Raw genomic sequence first — 18,466 nt, forward strand, 5'->3', positions numbered from 1 at the left:
TCGGAAGGCTGGACCAAGCGCCACATCCGTCCCTGCGTCAAACAGGGGTCCAAGCGCCAATCACGTCGCAGACGTCATCCATTCAACTCACCAATCGCCAGGTCATGTTTCGCAGTATCTCTCGTAGTCGTTTGCAACCCTCCTCCACCTACGCACCTTCACATTCACCACTTGTAACACTAGGCGGACAACCCTTCCTCACATGTGACTCACGTTCCACAATCGCCATGTCCTTCATTTACTGCACATAAAGTTCAAGCTGTCGTTCCCAATCCGACTTCACCCATCATCTCTGCTTCCTATAACTTGTCTTTGCAGATCCTCGGTGTGCACGACTCGATTCTTCATGGCGAGGGTCACTAGAGGCTCAGCAGCCAGGGAGCAGACGTCTCAATCGCGTCCACAAAACTCCCACCTGTCGAGTCCTCCCGCTACTCCTGATGGGTTGCCTGCAAAGACCCCAAAGTCAGCATCTACACTCAAGAAGCCTTCTGCTCCCAAAACGTTGCCTATCACTCCGAACAGCCCGCGGAAGCGCTCACGCGCAGCTGTCAAGGATGAGGATGACATTAATGAGCTTCCGCACAACCTAGGCAGGATTCCCGAGCCACTTACTACCGAAGAGAGTCTGGACGGAGAACTGCCCGCGAAGAAGACCAGGAAGCGCGGCCCAGCGAAGAGTGTCACTCCCAAGAAGGAGAATGTGCAAAATGTTGTGAACAGGGCAACGAGCACTGCAGAGTCATCTGCCAAGAAGTCGAAGAAAACCAACAGCTACGGTCTTGTCCCAGGCACGACTCCGTATCCGGACTGGCCCCATCCAACTCATGAGGAGTGTGAAGAAGTTAACCGTCTCCTGTCAAGCGTTCACGGAGAGGTCAAAGCTCCAGAGGTGGTGCCTCCTCCTTCTCTCGACGTCACGGGCTGTGGAGAAGTGCCATCTGTCCTCGATGCACTTATCCGTACCCTTCTTTCCGCCGCGACATCCGGTGCTAATTCCAGGCGCGCATTCCAAGGCCTTGTCAAGCGCTTTGGTATACTCGAAGAAGGAGTCGGCAAAGGCAGTGTTGACTGGAACAAAGTTCGACTATCTGATCAGAAAGAAGTCTTCGAGGCCATCAAGAGTGGTGGACTGGCTGATAATAAGAGCAGATACATGAAGAAGATCCTACAGATGGTCTGGGAAGAGAACCAGGACAGAAAAGCTAAGCTCGCCGCATCATCAGATCCTGTTGCCAGTTCTACGAACGAAACCAAAGAGGAGAAGGATGCTGAGATAGCAAAAGCGCAGAACGATGTTCTCTCTCTGGATCATTATCACCTCCTCTCTGTTGAGGAGGCCTTCAAAGAGCTGACCAAATTCCCTGGGATTGGTGCAAAGACTGCATCGTGCGTCACGCTATTCTGCTTGCAGCGCCCATCGTTCGCCGTTGATACCCACGTCTTCCGTCTCTGTCAGTGGCTTGGTTGGGTCCCGCCGCCAGGCCACTCGGCTCTGCTCCCACCTGGAAAGAAAGGCAAGCCTGGCAAACCGACGCGCGACAGGACATTCGCCCACTGCGAGGTCAGAATTCCTGACCATCTCAAGTATCCATTGCATCAGCTCTTTATCAAGCACGGCAAGACATGTCCGAGGTGCCGCGCCAATACAGGCGAGACTTATGGGGATTGGAACAAAGGATGTGTCATCGACCACCTGGTGACCAGGACCGGCGGCAGAAAAGGTGGAGACGTGAGTCCGGCGAAGGGCGCAAATAGCAGTAAAGCGAGGAGGCAAGCGAAGAAGAAGGCATGGGGCCACGACAATGAGTCTGATAGCAGCGACCTCATAAATCTTGGGAGCGACGAGGAAGGGGAGTCGGTTGCTACCTCCTCGGCTGGAGATGACGAGGGTATCGATTTAGTCGATTGACAGCCTCCGAAGCTTGGACCTGGCGCCAGCTGGGGATCGAAATTGATTTGCTGCTATGGGAGATGCAGGGGTATCTCCAATGGCGACAATGTAGTCTTACTCAGGTGCGATATGCACCACCCTTTGCGTTTCAATCTATTTCAGCACGCGGATGTTTCTCGGACTTGGTCGGCTCCAACTTATGTTCATTGTCACATAGCTTAATGTCTGCATTATACGAAGTTTTACATACTCCTCCCATTTCCTTCGACTTGCTCGCATCCATGTTTTGTTGTAATCTTGTCCAATCGTACAAACTATAATAATCTTCCTGGTCCTCCGTCCTAAAGTCTCTATACCCGGTTTTCGGCTGATGTGGGGCCACTTTTGTACGCTTTCGAGAAGGTCGTCGGCAGAAGAGACATGTGCCGTAATATCCAGCACTGCATGCCAAGACCGTGAACGTTAACACGCAAAGCTTCATTCGACATCAGCGTACGGCTTTTTCCGTACAGAATGCGGTAGATTCGAACCGCTCTACTGTTCCATTGGAGGAGGATCTATATTGTTCGGCCTCCCAGGCTTCTCGCTCGTACCAGACCTTCAGCAGGATATACAACTGACAACAACCCGGCTATATTAACCCCACATTATATGGGCACAACCCAAGGAATGCGATACTTCCATATCGAGCAATTTACCCAAGATACGCACGTTTGATACGCATGTGCGTGTTCTCTCCATATAAACAACTTCGCCTTTACCATGGTAATCTCACATCTTCACAGACGCCATCACGATGTTCACCAAACAGCTTTTAGTCTTGCTCTTGGCGCCATCAGCTCACGCCCTCCTTCGCTTCTCCTGCTCCCAACTCGTCGTCGAGCGCCTCGATCCCCTCGTCAACCCCGGGTTTTCTCAGTCTCCGCACGTCCACCAGATAATCGGGGGAAATGCCTTCAACGCCTCTATGGACCCCGGCGTCGCGCCTCCAGACACCGCCACATGTGGGTACAAAGTGGGTTTTCAGGCTGGGTGATTTTCTAAGACTCCAGGCCTTACACCTCTAGGACTGAAATCTTCAGACATTCGTTGCAGGCTAGAACACCTACTTCACCCACTTCTCTAATCTGTGGACATTACGCTGACTTTGTATCCCCACCCTTAGGCACCACATGTACCTTCGCCGAGGATTTTAGCAACTACTGGACAGCGACGTTGTACTTTAGGGCGAAGAATGGCACATTTAAGCGCGTGCCACAGAAGGGGAATGTAAATTTCGAAAGTGCGACGGGTGGGATGACGGTATATTATATTCCAAAGAATGTTAATGGCGCAACGCCGGGGGCTGTGACGGCATTCAAGAAGGGGTTTAGGATGATTGTCGGTGGGTTCAAAGCTTCCTCCTTGCGCCTATCGACGATGTAATCAATAGAGGAGGAGCGAGAGACGAGAATGGTGTGACGCTGACACGTGGACAATAGGAAATCCCACCTATCGCACAGAAGCCCAAGCAAAGCAATTCCGCCAATTGACATACACATGTTTGCAAGATATGATGACACGGACCGGCGAAACATTGAATTTCCCCAAAAAAGCGTGCCCAGCGGGCCTGATGGTGAACGTAAGATTCCCAACTTGCTGGGATGGCGCAAACCTCGATAGTCCCGACCATATGAGCCACGTGGCGTATCGTAAGACTTCCTATCATAGCGATCTTGACGGGGAAAGACGAAACGATGGAGCAATCCTCGCTAACAAGCCATAGCGTCCTCCGGTACCTTCGAGACCAACGGCCCTTGTCCCGCTACCCACCCCGTCAAACTCCCCCAGCTCTTCTATGAAGTCATCTTCGCGACCGAAAGGTTCAACGACAAGTCGCTGTGGCCGGATGATGGGAGCCAGCCCTTCGTGTGGTCGTTTGGAGATAAGTACGTTACACTGAATCACACCCTTCCCAGTCCACTTTCTCCCGTCAGACAAGATGCTGCATATACTAATAGTGGAACAGTACCGGTTACGGTAACCACGGCGACTATGTATTCGGCTGGAAGGGTGACGCACTGCAGAAAGCCATGGACACAAACTGTAACATCAACTGCCCGCAGTTGAAGACGCAGAGTATTGCGGCGGCGAATAAGTGTGTGCAGCAGCAGAAGGTAAAGGAGGATGTGGATGGGTGGTTGACCGAGTTGCCAGGCGGCATGCCTGTGGGGTAAAATGTGTGTATCGAATGGACCCGTGCTGTTGCGTGGCTGAAATTGGTTATCTTGAACGTGCTTCGAATGCGTTGAAAGTTGTGAAGTTTCAGCTAGGTTTTAGTGATCTCTGAGCGAACTGCCTTGCCCATTCAAAGCAAAGAACTGTTCAAATATTGGTACAAGTTGATGGAGAAGAGTGCTTGCGACAAATTCGAATCTGATAAAACCACGGTCAAGATGATGTCACATGATTCGTCAAAACCACAATATATGCATTTGGAGGGACTACTGCCGTACTTCTTCACATTCTAATCCTGGAATGGTTTGACAAGCACTTCTATCGCAAATTATTTATACGTTTCTAGCCTTCATCTTTGGATTTGGGTTTGCTACACCCGCAGAAACCTCCTTCCATGGAACGCTCACCGCAGTAATTTTACCATGAGCGTTCTTCCACCCTCTTTGGTGCTTTCCTGGGTCTTATACGGTTAAGTTGTCGAGATGGGCTTGTAGGCGAATTCTTGCCTCGAAATTTCACTTCTCGAAAACCGTGCATCCGCAGCTGTGTGCAGAGAATTTAGCCATGCTACAGATTCGCAGCGTTATAGCTTGTGTTGTGCAGAGATTTGACGTGGTACTACCAGATGATCTCAACGAAACAGCATTCTTTGACGATGTGGAGGATCACTTTACAGCCGGCATACCGATGCAGCAAGTAAAATACGTACCCATTTCTGTGTAAGAAGAGTCTACTTTCTGGAATTCATAACCTGCATACCTTTGTTCTGAAAGGGCTAGGAGCTGACCCAAGACGCTTCAACACTTGCGATATTACTTCACAATTCAAGCTGTAAATCGGTCATATCCACTTCTAATTCATCACTCCTGCAGCTACGTAAAGTATCGACACTGTTGTCATTACAAACCTCGACAGCGATGCATCCCAAACCATAAGTAAAGCTACACAGATACTCCATACGTTCAATACTACATACGTATCATGTCTTGTCTTTCTCTATTCACAATATAATCCAAGCAAACCCACTGGTGGGTCCAGTGGAGTAGATTTGTAATAGGAGCGATAGTTCCTAGAAGTCTGCGGCAGGAGCTAGAGATTATAGCCTTCGCTTACAGTTTTGATCAAAGTGCAGCCGTTAGAGCCTCGTTCTCAACCCATCATTATCTTTTGATAAATCCCGTAGACTTAGCTTTAGTCCATCACCCATGTTACTAACTCCTGGGCCGTCTGCCTAATAAGCCCACACCCTCTCCACCAACCCCGCATCAAGCTTCCCCTTCCCATTCATGCTTCCATACCACAACCTCAAAAAAATGGCAATAGCAGCCACTAGAAAGCTGAAACTCGCACACATGAAATTCCCCGTCGGATACCCCTGCTTCACCTCACTCGGTCTCCAAATCCACTGCGCGATGATCTGGCCCAAGCCAGCACAACTGTTGTGCAGCGCGATAGCCAGCGGAATCGTTAGGAGAGAGGGAGTGTTGCAAGTAACCCAATTGGTTAGGGAAGGGGCGGCGGGAAAGGCGCCCACGGCGGCAAGGCAGAGACATCCATAGCGGGACACGTAGGCGTCGGCAGGGAGGAAGCCGGCGGTGAGCCAGCCTACGCCGCCGAGGGTGGAGAGGATGGCGATGTGCCAGCCGCGCGCGTTGAAGTGGTCTGCGCTGTACGAAGCCGTGATGGCGACGACGAAGCCGACGCACCAGGGGGGGACGGTGAGAAGTTGCGCATGTATGCTGGTGTACCCGAGCCCGGTGACTATGGTCGGCGTGAAAAAGGTGAAGGAGCCTTGGGGGACAACATCGGCGATGTAGGCTAGGTAATGCAGGAGCATGCGTGGATGGAAGCAGGTTTCGAGGATCTCGCGGCGCGAGGCATGAGTTTGCTGGTAGCCACCGCCGCGGAGGGCGACGCGGTCGACAGACAGTTGTTTCTCTATTGGTGAAAGCCAGCGTGCACGCGTGGGGTAGTCCGGGAGGAAGAACCAGACGAGGAAGGCGGAGAGCACGGTTATGATGCCCTGGAGTTGGAACGGTTAGTTCTTTGCGTCTTCAGTCGTTGGGACGAAATGAGCAAGAAGGGGAATGGCGTACCTCGATGATGAACAACCATCTGAATCCTTCAAGACCAGCGGTGCCGTTGATGTGGCCCACGCCGTAGGCTATTGCTCCACCAAAGGCGCCGCTAAGATTACAAAAGGCTATGACCAGCGCGATGCGCACAGCCCGTTCGTCGTACCGGTACCAGATTGTGATTAAATAAACGATTCCTATTCTTGTCAGTATGTCCATGGTCCAAGGCTGTTCCTGCCCAACTCACCCGGAAAGAAACCCGCCTCAAACATGCCAATTAAGAACCTCAGCACCACGACCGTAGCAAAGTCCTGCACGCCTGCAAACCTGTTCCATCGTCAGCCCCGTCGCCGTTCTTCCATTGCATCTTCATGCTCTATTGCAAGGTCATATATAGGGGATGGATGACGTACCCTATCGTAAGCACACCCCACGCGGCAAGCAAGAAACCCAGCCACAAGCTTGGCCGCACCCAATGCTTCATGATCCAATTACTTGGAACCTCGAAGAACGCATAGGCTATGCTAAACAGCGTGACCGTGAGTGCATATCCGCCGTTCCCCATGCCCGTCTGCTGCAGCAGATCATCGTTGGTTTCGGCGTTAAGAACTTTGGAGTTGCCGATGTTGCCTGGATATCTTCGAATTAGCTATGTTTCGATCCCTCATTCAACCCATACGGGGAGGATGAGGGAAAAGAGGGTGAGGAGCATACCTCTATCTAAGAAGTTGAGTAGGTAGATCCAACAGCATAGCGGGATAATGCGCATGTCCAATTTGCGATTGAGCTGCTTATTTGCCTTCTCATCATGGACATCCATGACATCGTCGTTGACTTCGCCTCCTTCTGCAGTGACTGTCTTGTGCCCATGCTCAAGTTGTTCTGCTATACCTGGTTTCTCCAAGGTCGCCATCGTATCCCCTGTTTCCTCAGCTCCTTCCTTGGAATAGGAGATGAGAATCGGAGTGTACGAAGAGAGTTATGATACACAGAAATGCAGTGGTTATAACAAGAACGAGCTGCGGCCGCAGGACATGCGGAACCCAGTCATTCGTCGGACCATGGCATGATCTCCGGATTCGGGGATATCTACCTTAGTTTGCGGGGTAAACCACTGCGATTAGTGGACGTCATGCTTGTGTGGAGATGCCCGCAGGTGGTGGTGGTTGCAGATCGCACCGCGTGTGGTTTACCCCAGCCTTGGCAACGTTCGGGGTTCTCGCCGCGAGTATATCACACTAGCTGTACGTACGTAACTCGTAGATGCGAACCCAGTCTCGTTTCTTTGGGGGAGATCAGATGGACAGATGGCCGTGTGCAATACAAGCTTCAATTGTTCGAATTTTTCCTTAAACGTGGGGCGCAGAGGAGCGCAGTACAAAGACTATGGCTACATTGCCCTGGTACTCAACGCGTAGGGCCCTTTCCTTTCCTCCCAATGAGAAAACGCAAATTATGGAGCAGAGGACTTGTGCACTGGAAGCCGCCCGTTCGAAGCAGATTGATTAACGGGCGTCAGTCCGTTGCACGGATCCGAGATGTAAACATCAAAGCAGAGAGAACCATCAACGCCGACCAAGTTGATGACAACGTGTTCATCCTATTTGAGCAGCATTCCGGATTTGGCCAATACAATTGGAGACATGGGGAGGCCGCCGAAGAAACGTATAACCGATGGTTTGCAATAGAAATTTTGAAGAAATGATGTTTTGAGAAGATGGGTGTCCAGACGAGACAAGTATGAGGGGGGGGCAGTCGAGAAAAATCGTACAGCTGGCTGTAATCCGGAGTACAGATAAGCCTAGATGTGTCACCGCGGATGAAGGCGTAAACATAATCAAGTCCCAAAGCGCGGATGCGCCAAACAGAGACCATGTCGATAAGATACCTCATGTCCTTAGCTTTGATAAGCGATTAATGCATCCGTTGGCTCTGTCCGTGAAGTAAGACGCGCAAGGCATGAATACCCATGAGAATGAGTCCAGAGTAGTCATGTCGCACGAAGAATAATCCTCAGCATCGGTCATGCAAGCAAGCGTCAATCGACATTCTCTCAGTGACATGTGCATCAGTCATGATGGATCGAATCTTCTAGGCACCGGGAGGCGCTTGACCGGGCTGTTGCGCTTGGTAACCTAATGACGAGTACCACAGGTTCAGGTAGTTTTGATAACCACCATATGCGGCATATGGGTCAACAGCTGCACCATCGCCTTGGGCTGCTTGTTGAGGTGCACTTGATTGACTGGCGGGCTGTCCATAGGATTGCTGCTGGTGTGAGTAGTCATTATAGCTGCCATTGTCACGGCCGCCACCGCCGCCGCCGCCACCACCACCACGTCTACCGGCATTCTTCTCTTTCTGCATGGCATTAGTGGGATAAGATGGGTTACACATAAGAGTCACTTACGACTTGATCCACCTTCTCCCAGATGGCGCGCTTTGCGTCTTCGATGGCTTGACGAGTACCGACGAGTCCTATCTCACGCTCGATATCGGCACCGCTGGCTTGTGAGACGTTGATCTTGCATCCTGTAGTGGCTTGCATGTCCTTGATAGTCTCACCACCTGTACGAAAGTTAGGATTGATTGTTCAGCAAAACACCGAAGAAGCTTACCTTTGCCAATGATCATGCCAACTGCGTCTGAAGGGACAGTGACGCTATCATTTATCTTCCCGGCGCCACCACTGTACGGGTCGAAGTTGTCACGCCTATTGGGCTGCGGATGTTGCTGTGCAGGGGGTCCGTCATTACCCCGGGTGTCACTGTCGACAATCTCCATGATGAGCTCTCTTGCTTTGGCGGCAGCGGTGGCACTACCGATGAGGTTCACAGGGCGCAGTCCGTTCACGCTCTTGTTTTCACCGACAATGTTGACATGGCAGCCACTTCGTTCTTGGAGGTCACGGATAGTCTCACCTCCACGACCAATGATCAAACCGACAGTACGATCAGGAACCATGATCTGGGATTGCTCCTCGCCATCGCGCAGAGCAGGCTGATCTGAAGCAGCTTTCACGGCAACGCCGGCGCGCGCATTACGGCCGGTTTCACGGGCAGGATTACCACCATTTTCTTCAATGATGCGATTGATCTCGCGCTTCGCGGTGATACGGGCACCTGGACCGCCAGTAATGCGACACTCACGAGTGGGCCCGGTGTTGGGGCCATTGATGAACTGGATCCTAGTACCTGACTCCTGTTCGATGCGACGCAGGCTTTCGCCCTGGCGTCCGATCACAAGACCAACCAAAGACGAATCAATGAGAATCACTTCGGAATTGTCATTCTGAGGTGGAGTGCGATCACGACCGCCATATCCGCGGGGTTGAGGAGAGAATTGATTGCGTCTAGGGGGGGAGCGAGAGCGCTCACGATAACCATGACCCCGTCGCTCCTCTCGGTACGGATTGTAACTATCACGCATGTTATCACGCTGCGGCGACCGTGAGCGGGACCGGTCTCGGAAGTCACGACCGCGCAAACGAGGATCATCTTGATGAGCTGCTGCTGCGTAAGTCGATGGAGGCGCTGCAGAGTGATGCATGTCGAAGCTACCTGGACGCGGTTCGTAGCTCAGGCCCTTTTGCGCCGCAAACCCACGCGCCTTTGCGAGCGCGTCCTGTATGCTGACAGAACCCGAGCTACTAGGTTTGATGGCACTCAAGTCAATTTGTCCTTGGTTCGTCGGAGGGGGAAAGCCGTAGTTAGTGGGCGGCGTTGCAGTTGACAGCGCTCCGGGAAAGCCTGGAGGCAGGCCTTGTAGAGGCGGCATCTGCGGCGGCGCGGCTTGCTGCGGCGTCTGTGAGGGAGTTGTAGTCGCAGGGCGGGCAGCTGTGAGACTATTAGCAGGATACAACACAAAGCAAGCACCGGCTACGTACCAAGCGCCGCCAGAATGGCGTTGATGTCGGGCGTCGCCATGATGTATGCGCACGCCGCTGGTAGCTACAGTCAATGCAACGACGATCACACGCGTTAACAGAGGTTAGAAGAAGTCGAGGCAGCTCGCAAGCGGGTTGTTGACTCGAGACGCGAGGTGAGTCCTTGTCGTGTGGTCGCAAAGAAAGAGAGCGGAGAAAAGAGAAGGGAGGACCAAGCGAGTTACAAAATAAGACTAGCGTCTATCCCAAGAAAACCTTGGAACCTCAGAACCTTGAAACCTTGGTTGGAAGCCAATGCCTCACGTGACCAACTCGTCCCCGGCCACGGCCCGCAGCCAAATCAAACTCAGTGGTGAAAGACGCGGCGCACTTAATCAACACTCCTCTTTGTGACCCTTCAAACTTTGTCCCCTATCGTGTGAACGAGCCACGCTGATATCGATCGTTCCCAAACACATATTTTACGTGTTCGCTAGGCTATCGTCAAATTGCTCGTTGCAACAATAAGAAACCCCTTCGGATCTATTCATGACTCGGACTAAGACTACAGACTAGAATACTACGACTACTAACAACCCATGAGTCCCTCGAAGCTATAGTTCGTCCCTATGTTGTTCCCAAGAGCAAAGCACCGTTTACGCCATCCAAGCCTTCAATGCAGAACACATGATCCAGAAGCAGCGCAGAAGCGCAAAGAAAAGCGACAAAACACCAAAAAGAGGGTCTCCTCATTAGGCCGTGGGTATATAATGAGATGCGTGGTGGATACAAATCAAGCGTCGTCCATGAGCGTGCGGTAAAGTGAGAAAATGTGTGCATCTCCCAGTGGACCGGGTATAGCGGTAATATGGACATGAAGAACCAGAGTAAGAGGTGGTCGTCGCTTTGAGAGATTCGTCTTTAATGCATGTTGCAGCACTGTTATGCAGATGTGCGCCGGTCTAAATGCTGCAGGGTCGCGGAAGAGTACAGAACAGATGCATGGCGGTAAACCCGTCACTGTGCCATCAACTGTGTGATGTTGTTCCACTTCTGCTTGAGCTGCTCATACTGCTGATTGATCTGAGGAATTGTCAGTGCTGAGAATTAAAAGCGAAAAGCTGTGATGCTTACATCCGCATATTTCATCTTCGTGTCGACGAGATCCTTCTCCATCTCAGCCATGTTCTCCTCCAACATGCGGTTCTCGTTATGCACGCTAATGTTTTTCTGCATAACAGTGTCCATCTCAGTCCGCATCCTCTCCTCGACTTCAGCGGGTTGCGTGTCCACAATCTTTTGAAGCTCTTCGACCTTGGTCTTCAGTGTCTCATTCTCCTCGGCCAGCGTGTCATTCTCGACCTTTGTTTTGATGAGCTCGGATGCTACCTGGACATGTTCCGTATCAGATTGCTCTGCGCGTCGCTCCAGCGTGCGAACTTTGTTCTCAAGCATAGCAGTCTTGTCTCTCAGGCCTTGCAACTCAGTCTCTCGATCTTTCTCAACCCGTTGCTGCTCTTTCCACTCGGTCGTGTAATGCTTTACCATCTCAGGCGTGAGATTGACAGCAAGAGCATCCTTGACGAGCGCATCAGCCCGATAGATTTCTTTATCGATGCCACCAGTAGAGCCGAAGAAGCCGCTTTCGAGGATAGAAGAAGCCGAGGGGGCCTTATCAATGTAAACGTCGAAAATTTTCTCCTTGAGGAACGTAGTCAGGGTGGCCATATCTTTCATACCCATCAACGCCTCTGCGTTCTTTTGCATGAGGACGATACCGAATCTGAGGATGGCAGTCTCGAGACTTTCGCTGAGAATGAGATCATAGATACGGAGAACCAGTTGAAGTGGGAAACGGTATGCAAAGAGGGTCAAAAACCATTGTGTAGCATAGAGCTGGGGCTTCACATCCTTTCTTCGGAGGTGGCAATACAAGGCGGGCTCGAGATCTTCCAACAAGCGTTCGAATTGGTAGAGATGTAGATGCAGTCCGGGCATATCTTGGACAAACAGGTCTCGTAGACCGTACTTGTTCATGAGAGTCACAAATAAGCCAAAAGCCTCTTCTTCGGGCATGTTGAAGAGCAATGGCATGGCGACAAAGTTCATGCCTTGGGCGTAGCCCACAGCTTCATCGTACAAGGCATATGCCTTGCAAATGCCGAAAAGGCCATCTTGCAGGCCTGCAGCCATCAGATACTTGGAATAACTGGTGCGTGCGCCAAGGTCGCGCTTAATGGTCTTCTCGAGCTTCTGGATTGCGGCAATCTCCTCCTTCGTGCTCTTTTGCTTTTCTGCAGCAAGTTTCAGTTGAAGTTTTGCCATGTCCTCATGGTTATCCGATGGAAGAGACGGCGAACCCATGGGTGCACTACCGGTCGTCGTAGCGGGTGTTGAATAGTCGGAGTGGATAGAGGACGAAGACGAGGCTATCGAATCTTTCTCCTTGCTGTCTGAGCCATTCGAAAGTTGCGGAGTCTTGACTTTGGTGGTCTCTTTGCCCGTGCCACGAGCAACCAGCTCTTTGTACAGAACCTCGAGATCCTCATTTTTGCTTTGTGCCAAAACCTGCCAGATGACACCCCGGATGGCCTGAGGAATACCACTTGCAATGGCACGGTTGAGCTCTTCCGCGCTGGTGCGCGCGACAGCAGCAGGCCCTTCGTTGACCACATTTTGCCACAGATCCCAGTCGACCGGTTCTGTTGCATCTACTGCAGGGCCAGCAGCAAAACCAGCGGCAGTGCCAGGAGCGAGATTGGGGTTGACGGTGGGCTGCTTGGCGAGAGTCGGAGGCAGAGGGCTTGTAGGTTCGTCACCAGCTACGCTCGAAGGACTGGTTAGGCCGATACCCAGACCGGTTGGAGCTGGTCCTTGTCCAGGCTCACCAGCTTCGTCAATTGTGATACCGGCCTCTTCTCGCATTCTCAGGAACTTGAAACGGTCACGCAGGCTGCCCGTGCTCGATCGGTTCGCCTTGATTGCATCCTCATCCTCAATCTTGCCGAGTTCAGTATTGCTGCCGATGGTTTGCAGGGAAGAACTGGTGTTCCTCCTGTCGGCTGTAGAGAGCGGCGGGGACTCTGGCTGTTTCTTGCTGGAGCTATTGCGCGAAAGCCACGAGAAAGGGCTTGTGAGTTTTCGCGTTGGGGCGGTGGGCGGCGGAGGCAATGAGGTGTGCTTTTCGGAAGCAGGTGGCGGCGGAGGTGGAGGGAACTTGACTGGTGACATTTTGCCAGACAGCCCTTGAAGGCTGCTTGTGGACTCGCGGGGCGGTAGCTTGGGCGCACCCCCAAGCTCGGGGCTTTTTGCGGCTTCTGGGTATTGTCAGTTTACAAATTCGAAAAGGATAGATCTACAATGCTGTGGAAGTATGGTGGTGCAGAAAGGGCGCAAGGGAGGAGTGTCGCGTGATTTCCCGTATAGCATGCTTGTGCAACACTCGCAACCATTTCGTAAGGCGCAACCGCTTTGCAGAGGGCAAATGTACCTTCTTCGAGCGAGACATCGTCCATTGATGTGACGGATATTCTATGCGACGTGAGATTCGGGGATTGCGCAGCGTCGTCCACGGCAGGCTCAACGGCCGTCTCCGCAGCTGCCGGGGTGACATGTGTCTTTTGCTCGTCGGCCTCTGGGATGGGCTCCTTCTGCTCGAGCGCTCCGTCGACATCTGGTATTTCAGGTACTTCGGGCACCTCTGCATCTGCGTTCTGCTCTGGGGCGGTCGACGCCGACGACTCGCGCCTGCTAATCAGCGACCGCGAGCGTGAGGCGGACGTGGGTCGGGGAGTGGTTTCGGTGGCATCTTCGAAGTTGTCCTGCGAGCAAATGCAAATCAGCAGCCGCTCCTGGGATATATGCGAGTTGCGAGCGAGATACTCACGGCGTCCCTGTCGGAGCTGTGTGTGCTCTCGGGCCTGGCGGTAGGCTTGTTCTCTTCCATGGCAGTGGTGGCAGGCGGGTGTAGCTGTCAAGTTGTCGAGTTAAGGTGTCGGTACAAAGGCCGCACTCGGTGCAGCGTGCATGTGAGGGAGATGGGTGGCAGCTGCGTGAATCGTCGAAAGGAGAGAATGGACTCTTGAATTTGGTGGGCCTCTTGGACGTTTAACCTAGCATCGGGGGCGTGGTCGGGGGTTGCTGAGGGGACTAGCTCTGCCCGTGAATAGTCGACGCCAGGGCCCAGGAACTGTGAGGCTAGGGCAAGAGCAGCCACCCGGCGGGCCCCCTACACCTCCACCGTAGCAGACTCCGAAGGCTTAGTCTACGCGGGCGCCTGCTTGTTGAGCGCCCTGACTGGCCACTTGCGACCACTTGTCCGCAGCCCGCATGCAGTCGTGCTGCGGGCATGCGCGCGGGCTGCTCTCGTGGGCTCGTACTCGATCTGAAACACTGAAACAACGCTTTCTTGATTGCTCCCCACACATCCAAGGGCCTCGCCATCGCCACGAGCTAGCACAGGAAGGTACGTGACGCGGCCGTCTTTCTTCGACAGGACGCGCTGTGAGGTCCCTACATTGACACACTTCGCGCAAGGGCGCATTCACCCCGCTCTGCACCCGCCGCGGCTGTCTCCGGGAGTTTCTCTTCAAACTGTGCAACTGCTCGCGCTGGCTTGATATCTTACCCCATCTAGTTGCCCGATCTCCTGCGACTGCCACCGTCTGACCTTTGGACTTGTACTCCCATGCCCGCGGGACTTGGCCTCTACGGACTGTGGCAGTCAGCACACCGCGGGTTTGCAAACCACCTCGCAACTCTTGAGGAAGCATCCTAGCATACGCCCCGTGTACGAAAGGCAACCCTGAGCCTGTCTGCCGGCGGACTCGCTTCAAGGGGGTCCTGCTTGTTTCGCATGAATGTCAATCTTAATCATTGCACGCATTCGTCACATTTCATGACTTGTAGGAGACCATGTGGAAGAGCGAAGAGACCTAGTATGCAGCCTCGCCAGGAACATTGTGTACTTGCCCGAAGGCTGACGTTGCTCAGCCTCAGTCACGGTGCCCGAGCACTGATGAACCTCGTAGAAAGGTACTGTGTGCACCCATGCCTAGCGGACTGCATCGGGAGTCCTGATCCGTGCGCCTCCCGTCGTACCTGAACTACGTCTTGGCCATCACGATACGCTACACGGTGCTGTTCGTTTTTTATTTTCACAAGACCGTCTGCAACTGCTCTATAACACTGGCTCGCATACCATTGCTTTGCTCAAACATTGTTGATCGGTGTTTTCGACCTGCTTTGCCAAGCTCCGAAGTAGCCTTCTGTCCAAAATTATCACAGCTTTGTGAGCAGAGGTCCCGCAGTGCGTATCTTTCCTCTAAAATGAGTTGATATGTCTTTGGGTGATATAAGACGAACAAAGGCCTCGAGGGGCGAGCAAGGAAAGTAGCAAGCAATACAAAATGTGGGCTCCGCATACCAAGGTACCATGATATAGTATTTTCGCTACGTAAAGCCTTTCATGTCACTTGCATGTTCACCCTGGTATCCTTCAAAGGGGCAAAGAGCGGGGACTTTTCATTCGATTGTTAGTTGACAGCGTGCCCGGCTCGAAAGCTATCCGACTGCAAAGCATTGCTAGCTTTACTTTTCTATATTCCGCATCTCAGTTCATCCCACACGTTGTGCCTCTTCTCTTTGATTACTTACTCCAAAGTTCACCCTGGTCGAACAATTTCCAAGACCATGAGCGCAGAATTCCAACAGCCCTGAACAATTACGACGTGCATTGCAGACCCGGGTTCAAACATGTGTATGCTAAAGCAACTCACGATGCCTGACGAATCATTGTAATTGCTGTGTAGTTCTGCCCATCAGTTGGACACCCTCTGATAATCGAGTGCCTTCTCCTTCGCGTACTTCACAAACTCGCCGTTATGCTTGAGATACCAGAGAGCGAGCTCCCGCACGGCAAACGCATCCTGTAGACAGTCGCGCCCGAAATGATCAGTTCGGAGTTCAAATCCAGGTAGATCGCGCAACAGGGTCTCAAGTCGAAGCTGCTTTCTGGACAACGGGTGATTCTCTGCGGCTTTCTCGACAAGCTTGATCAGGTCGACGCACCGTCCATGCCTGATTCGGAGTGCATCAAGATCGCTACGTAGGTTGTAGCCGAGTAGAATCGTGTTCTGGTCAACGAATTTGCTGAGTGCAGCACGAGCGGCCGTCCAGCCCTTGAGGACCTTGAATTTCTGAAGGCGAGCGGCTTCGAAATCCTGCAAGTGTGAGAGACCAGTAAGACTTGTGCGCCAGTCTCGGACCTTATCTGTAGGATCGGTGCAGACGAGATAACTCATTAGGGGGCGCCCAGTGAGAACGTCAACCGCAGCTACCTTGACGACTTCCTCGCAACTGTTCTCCAGCATGATCTTGCTACAGCACAACACAACAACTCTAAGGCTTCCGTCTCGCGGCTCGGGAAGTTGTTCGAAGTCTGAACTAAGATAGTCACCAACGAATTTCGGTTCGAAGGTCGTAGGGTGTGAGACGTGTTGCCTTGCTTGACCTTGATTGCTGAGCTTGCGTAGATGGACGAGCTCACCCATCATGCCGACAGCCTCGCTCTGTCTAGCTACACCAATGCGGAGCCACGCCACACCATCGTAGGGGATTTTGCCGTCATGCTGTATGGCGATGTCTGCCGTGATGAGCATGCGCATGATCTTCCCTTGGAGCTCGTTGGCTTGTTCAATCTCGGCTGGCCCCCCTATGGAAAGAACATTGGAGGCGCTAGCTGGTGGCATAGCCATTGGGTTACGCGGAAGCCGTTGTGCAGCTGATGGACCTTGAGGGTGCCGAGGGACGCTCACAGCGGGCGTAGGAGCAGCACGACGTCCTCCACGTAATTGCTGAGGAGCGGTTCCGTCATGACGAAGGACACCCGCTTCACGAAGCTGGTTGCGGACGTTTTGGGAGAGCATCCAAGAGTCTCTTCCATGCAAATCCAACACTTGACCACCCACACCATGACTATCAGCCTGATGCTGATTTAGCCCTGCTTCTGACCGGAAGGTCCTCGGGCAGCCACCTATGCCGCACATCAGGCTACCAGAGGCCGCAGTTGGAGGAGTCGATCCGGAAGGCAGAGGGGCCTGTGCCTGTGGACGTGCAATATGAGGAGGTGCAACAGGTGCCATCGGTGCTGGCAGTGACTGGCTAGGTTGAGGACCAGAACCTTGAACGCTGTTGCTGTGAGTATCTTTCTTGTGCTGGACCAACACCGCTTCTGACTGGAAAGGCTTTCCACAGCCACCGAAAGCACACAGTACAATGTGGCTCATCTCACTGTGGTGATCCAAGGCAGCCTGGGACTGGAATTTGAGTCCGCAGCCATCTACGCCGCATACCAAGTCGCTATGGCCGTCCTTTTGATGCTGAGCTAGCGCGGCCTGCGACTGGAAAGATCTTCCGCAGCTGCCCAGACGGCAACATATTGCATTTGGTGTTTTGGGAGTGGACATTTGAGCCCGAGGGAACGGCGCTGGTGCTGGGCGTGATTGTCTGCCGTGTGCAGCTGGTGGGACTGGCGGCGCTTGATGGAGACGAGCAAACGCATTACCGGTTGACTGGGATTCCAATGGACGCGTAGCCCCGGCAGGAGACATATTTTTTGCAGCACGCGCGTGATGAGTCGCATCTGCAGCGGGCTTTGGATCTGCTACAGGCCGATTTTGAACTGCGCATGACAGACAATGTCGGGTGTAGAGAGCCTCAGACGCGAAGCTGCGCTTGCAATCATGACAGTAGACTCCGGAGTCATTGCTCGGCGTAGATGACCTGGTGGTAGGGTCCGGAGAGTTGCCATACGGCAGGACTAACATACGTTGAGTGAAACCTTCAATGAGTGATCTCGAAGATGCTTACCAGCTGGAGCGTCCACTGATACAGGGGTATCAAGATCGACATAGCCTCCTCGTCCTCGTGCCGTTGTCGCCACTGCAGCCTTCTGTATAGTCTGGCTACCTGATGTATTTCGGATGGGACGCGTGCGAGAAGCGTCTGCATAACACGGCGAAGGGAACTGGCCGTGCTGCCTGAATTTCGTCTCTGTCTGGAAGATCTTGCCGCACTTGTCGCAAGGGTAATCAACACTTCTATGTCCGGTCTGGGCTTTGTGCGTCTCGAGCGCGTACGAGTCGCTGAACTTGAACTGGCATAATGAGCATGGCCATTGAGGCGTCTCGTGCTCTTCGTGGTCCGCCATATGTCTATTGTACCTATTTTATGCTCAGCGACCTTGACTTGATTCAGAGGTTCTCGCAAATACACACGCGATCTTGGAGGTGAAGGCGTCTGAGCACAATCCGCAGTGGTACATGGGAGCGTCGCGGCGGCCCACCATGGCGCGTAATCTGTCCTGCAGGTTGCTTAGTGAGAGAACGACCGTTTCGTGGCCGCTATGCTATACAC

The 18,466-nt window shown here is 52.9% G+C and overlaps 6 protein-coding genes across 6 annotated transcripts; 2 read left to right on the plus strand and 4 right to left on the minus strand.

Annotated features, from left to right (window-relative positions):
• Positions 1-346: 346 nt before the first annotated feature.
• Positions 347-1,912, plus strand: N0V89_004234 (uncharacterized protein; the record flags this gene model as incomplete). The annotated part of the gene is made up of 1 exon (XM_056213022.1): positions 347-1,912. The coding sequence occupies one exon, from the start codon at positions 347-349 to the stop codon at positions 1,910-1,912; it is 1,566 nt and encodes a 521-aa protein (XP_056073330.1).
• Positions 1,913-3,433: 1,521 nt separating this feature from the next.
• Positions 3,434-4,110, plus strand: N0V89_004235 (uncharacterized protein; the record flags this gene model as incomplete). The annotated part of the gene is made up of 3 exons (XM_056213023.1): positions 3,434-3,515; positions 3,660-3,822; positions 3,903-4,110. 3 exons carry the CDS (start codon positions 3,434-3,436, stop codon positions 4,108-4,110), a joined length of 453 nt encoding a protein of 150 aa, XP_056073331.1.
• A 1,232-nt stretch (positions 4,111-5,342) lies between these two features.
• On the minus strand, positions 5,343-7,099 carry N0V89_004236 (uncharacterized protein; the record flags this gene model as incomplete). The annotated part of the gene is made up of 5 exons (XM_056213024.1): positions 5,343-6,134; positions 6,208-6,383; positions 6,434-6,513; positions 6,600-6,816; positions 6,901-7,099. 5 exons carry the CDS (start codon positions 7,097-7,099, stop codon positions 5,343-5,345), a joined length of 1,464 nt encoding a protein of 487 aa, XP_056073332.1.
• Positions 7,100-8,277: 1,178 nt separating this feature from the next.
• On the minus strand, positions 8,278-10,112 carry N0V89_004237 (uncharacterized protein; the record flags this gene model as incomplete). The annotated part of the gene is made up of 4 exons (XM_056213025.1): positions 8,278-8,547; positions 8,597-8,754; positions 8,805-10,022; positions 10,073-10,112. The coding sequence occupies 4 exons, from the start codon at positions 10,110-10,112 to the stop codon at positions 8,278-8,280; spliced, it is 1,686 nt and encodes a 561-aa protein (XP_056073333.1).
• Positions 10,113-11,068: 956 nt separating this feature from the next.
• N0V89_004238 (uncharacterized protein) lies at positions 11,069-13,997 on the minus strand (the record flags this gene model as incomplete). The annotated part of the gene is made up of 4 exons (XM_056213026.1): positions 11,069-11,134; positions 11,186-13,368; positions 13,542-13,872; positions 13,938-13,997. 4 exons carry the CDS (start codon positions 13,995-13,997, stop codon positions 11,069-11,071), a joined length of 2,640 nt encoding a protein of 879 aa, XP_056073334.1.
• A 1,873-nt stretch (positions 13,998-15,870) lies between these two features.
• Positions 15,871-17,024, minus strand: N0V89_004239 (uncharacterized protein; the record flags this gene model as incomplete). Its single annotated transcript, XM_056213027.1, has 2 exons — positions 15,871-16,987; positions 17,020-17,024. 2 exons carry the CDS (start codon positions 17,022-17,024, stop codon positions 15,871-15,873), a joined length of 1,122 nt encoding a protein of 373 aa, XP_056073335.1.
• Positions 17,025-18,466: the final 1,442 nt, after the last annotated feature.

Source organism: Didymosphaeria variabile, assembly GCF_027946475.1.
Source record: "Didymosphaeria variabile strain IMI 356815 chromosome Unknown scaffold_3, whole genome shotgun sequence".
NCBI lineage: Eukaryota > Fungi > Ascomycota > Dothideomycetes > Pleosporales > Didymosphaeriaceae > Didymosphaeria > Didymosphaeria variabile.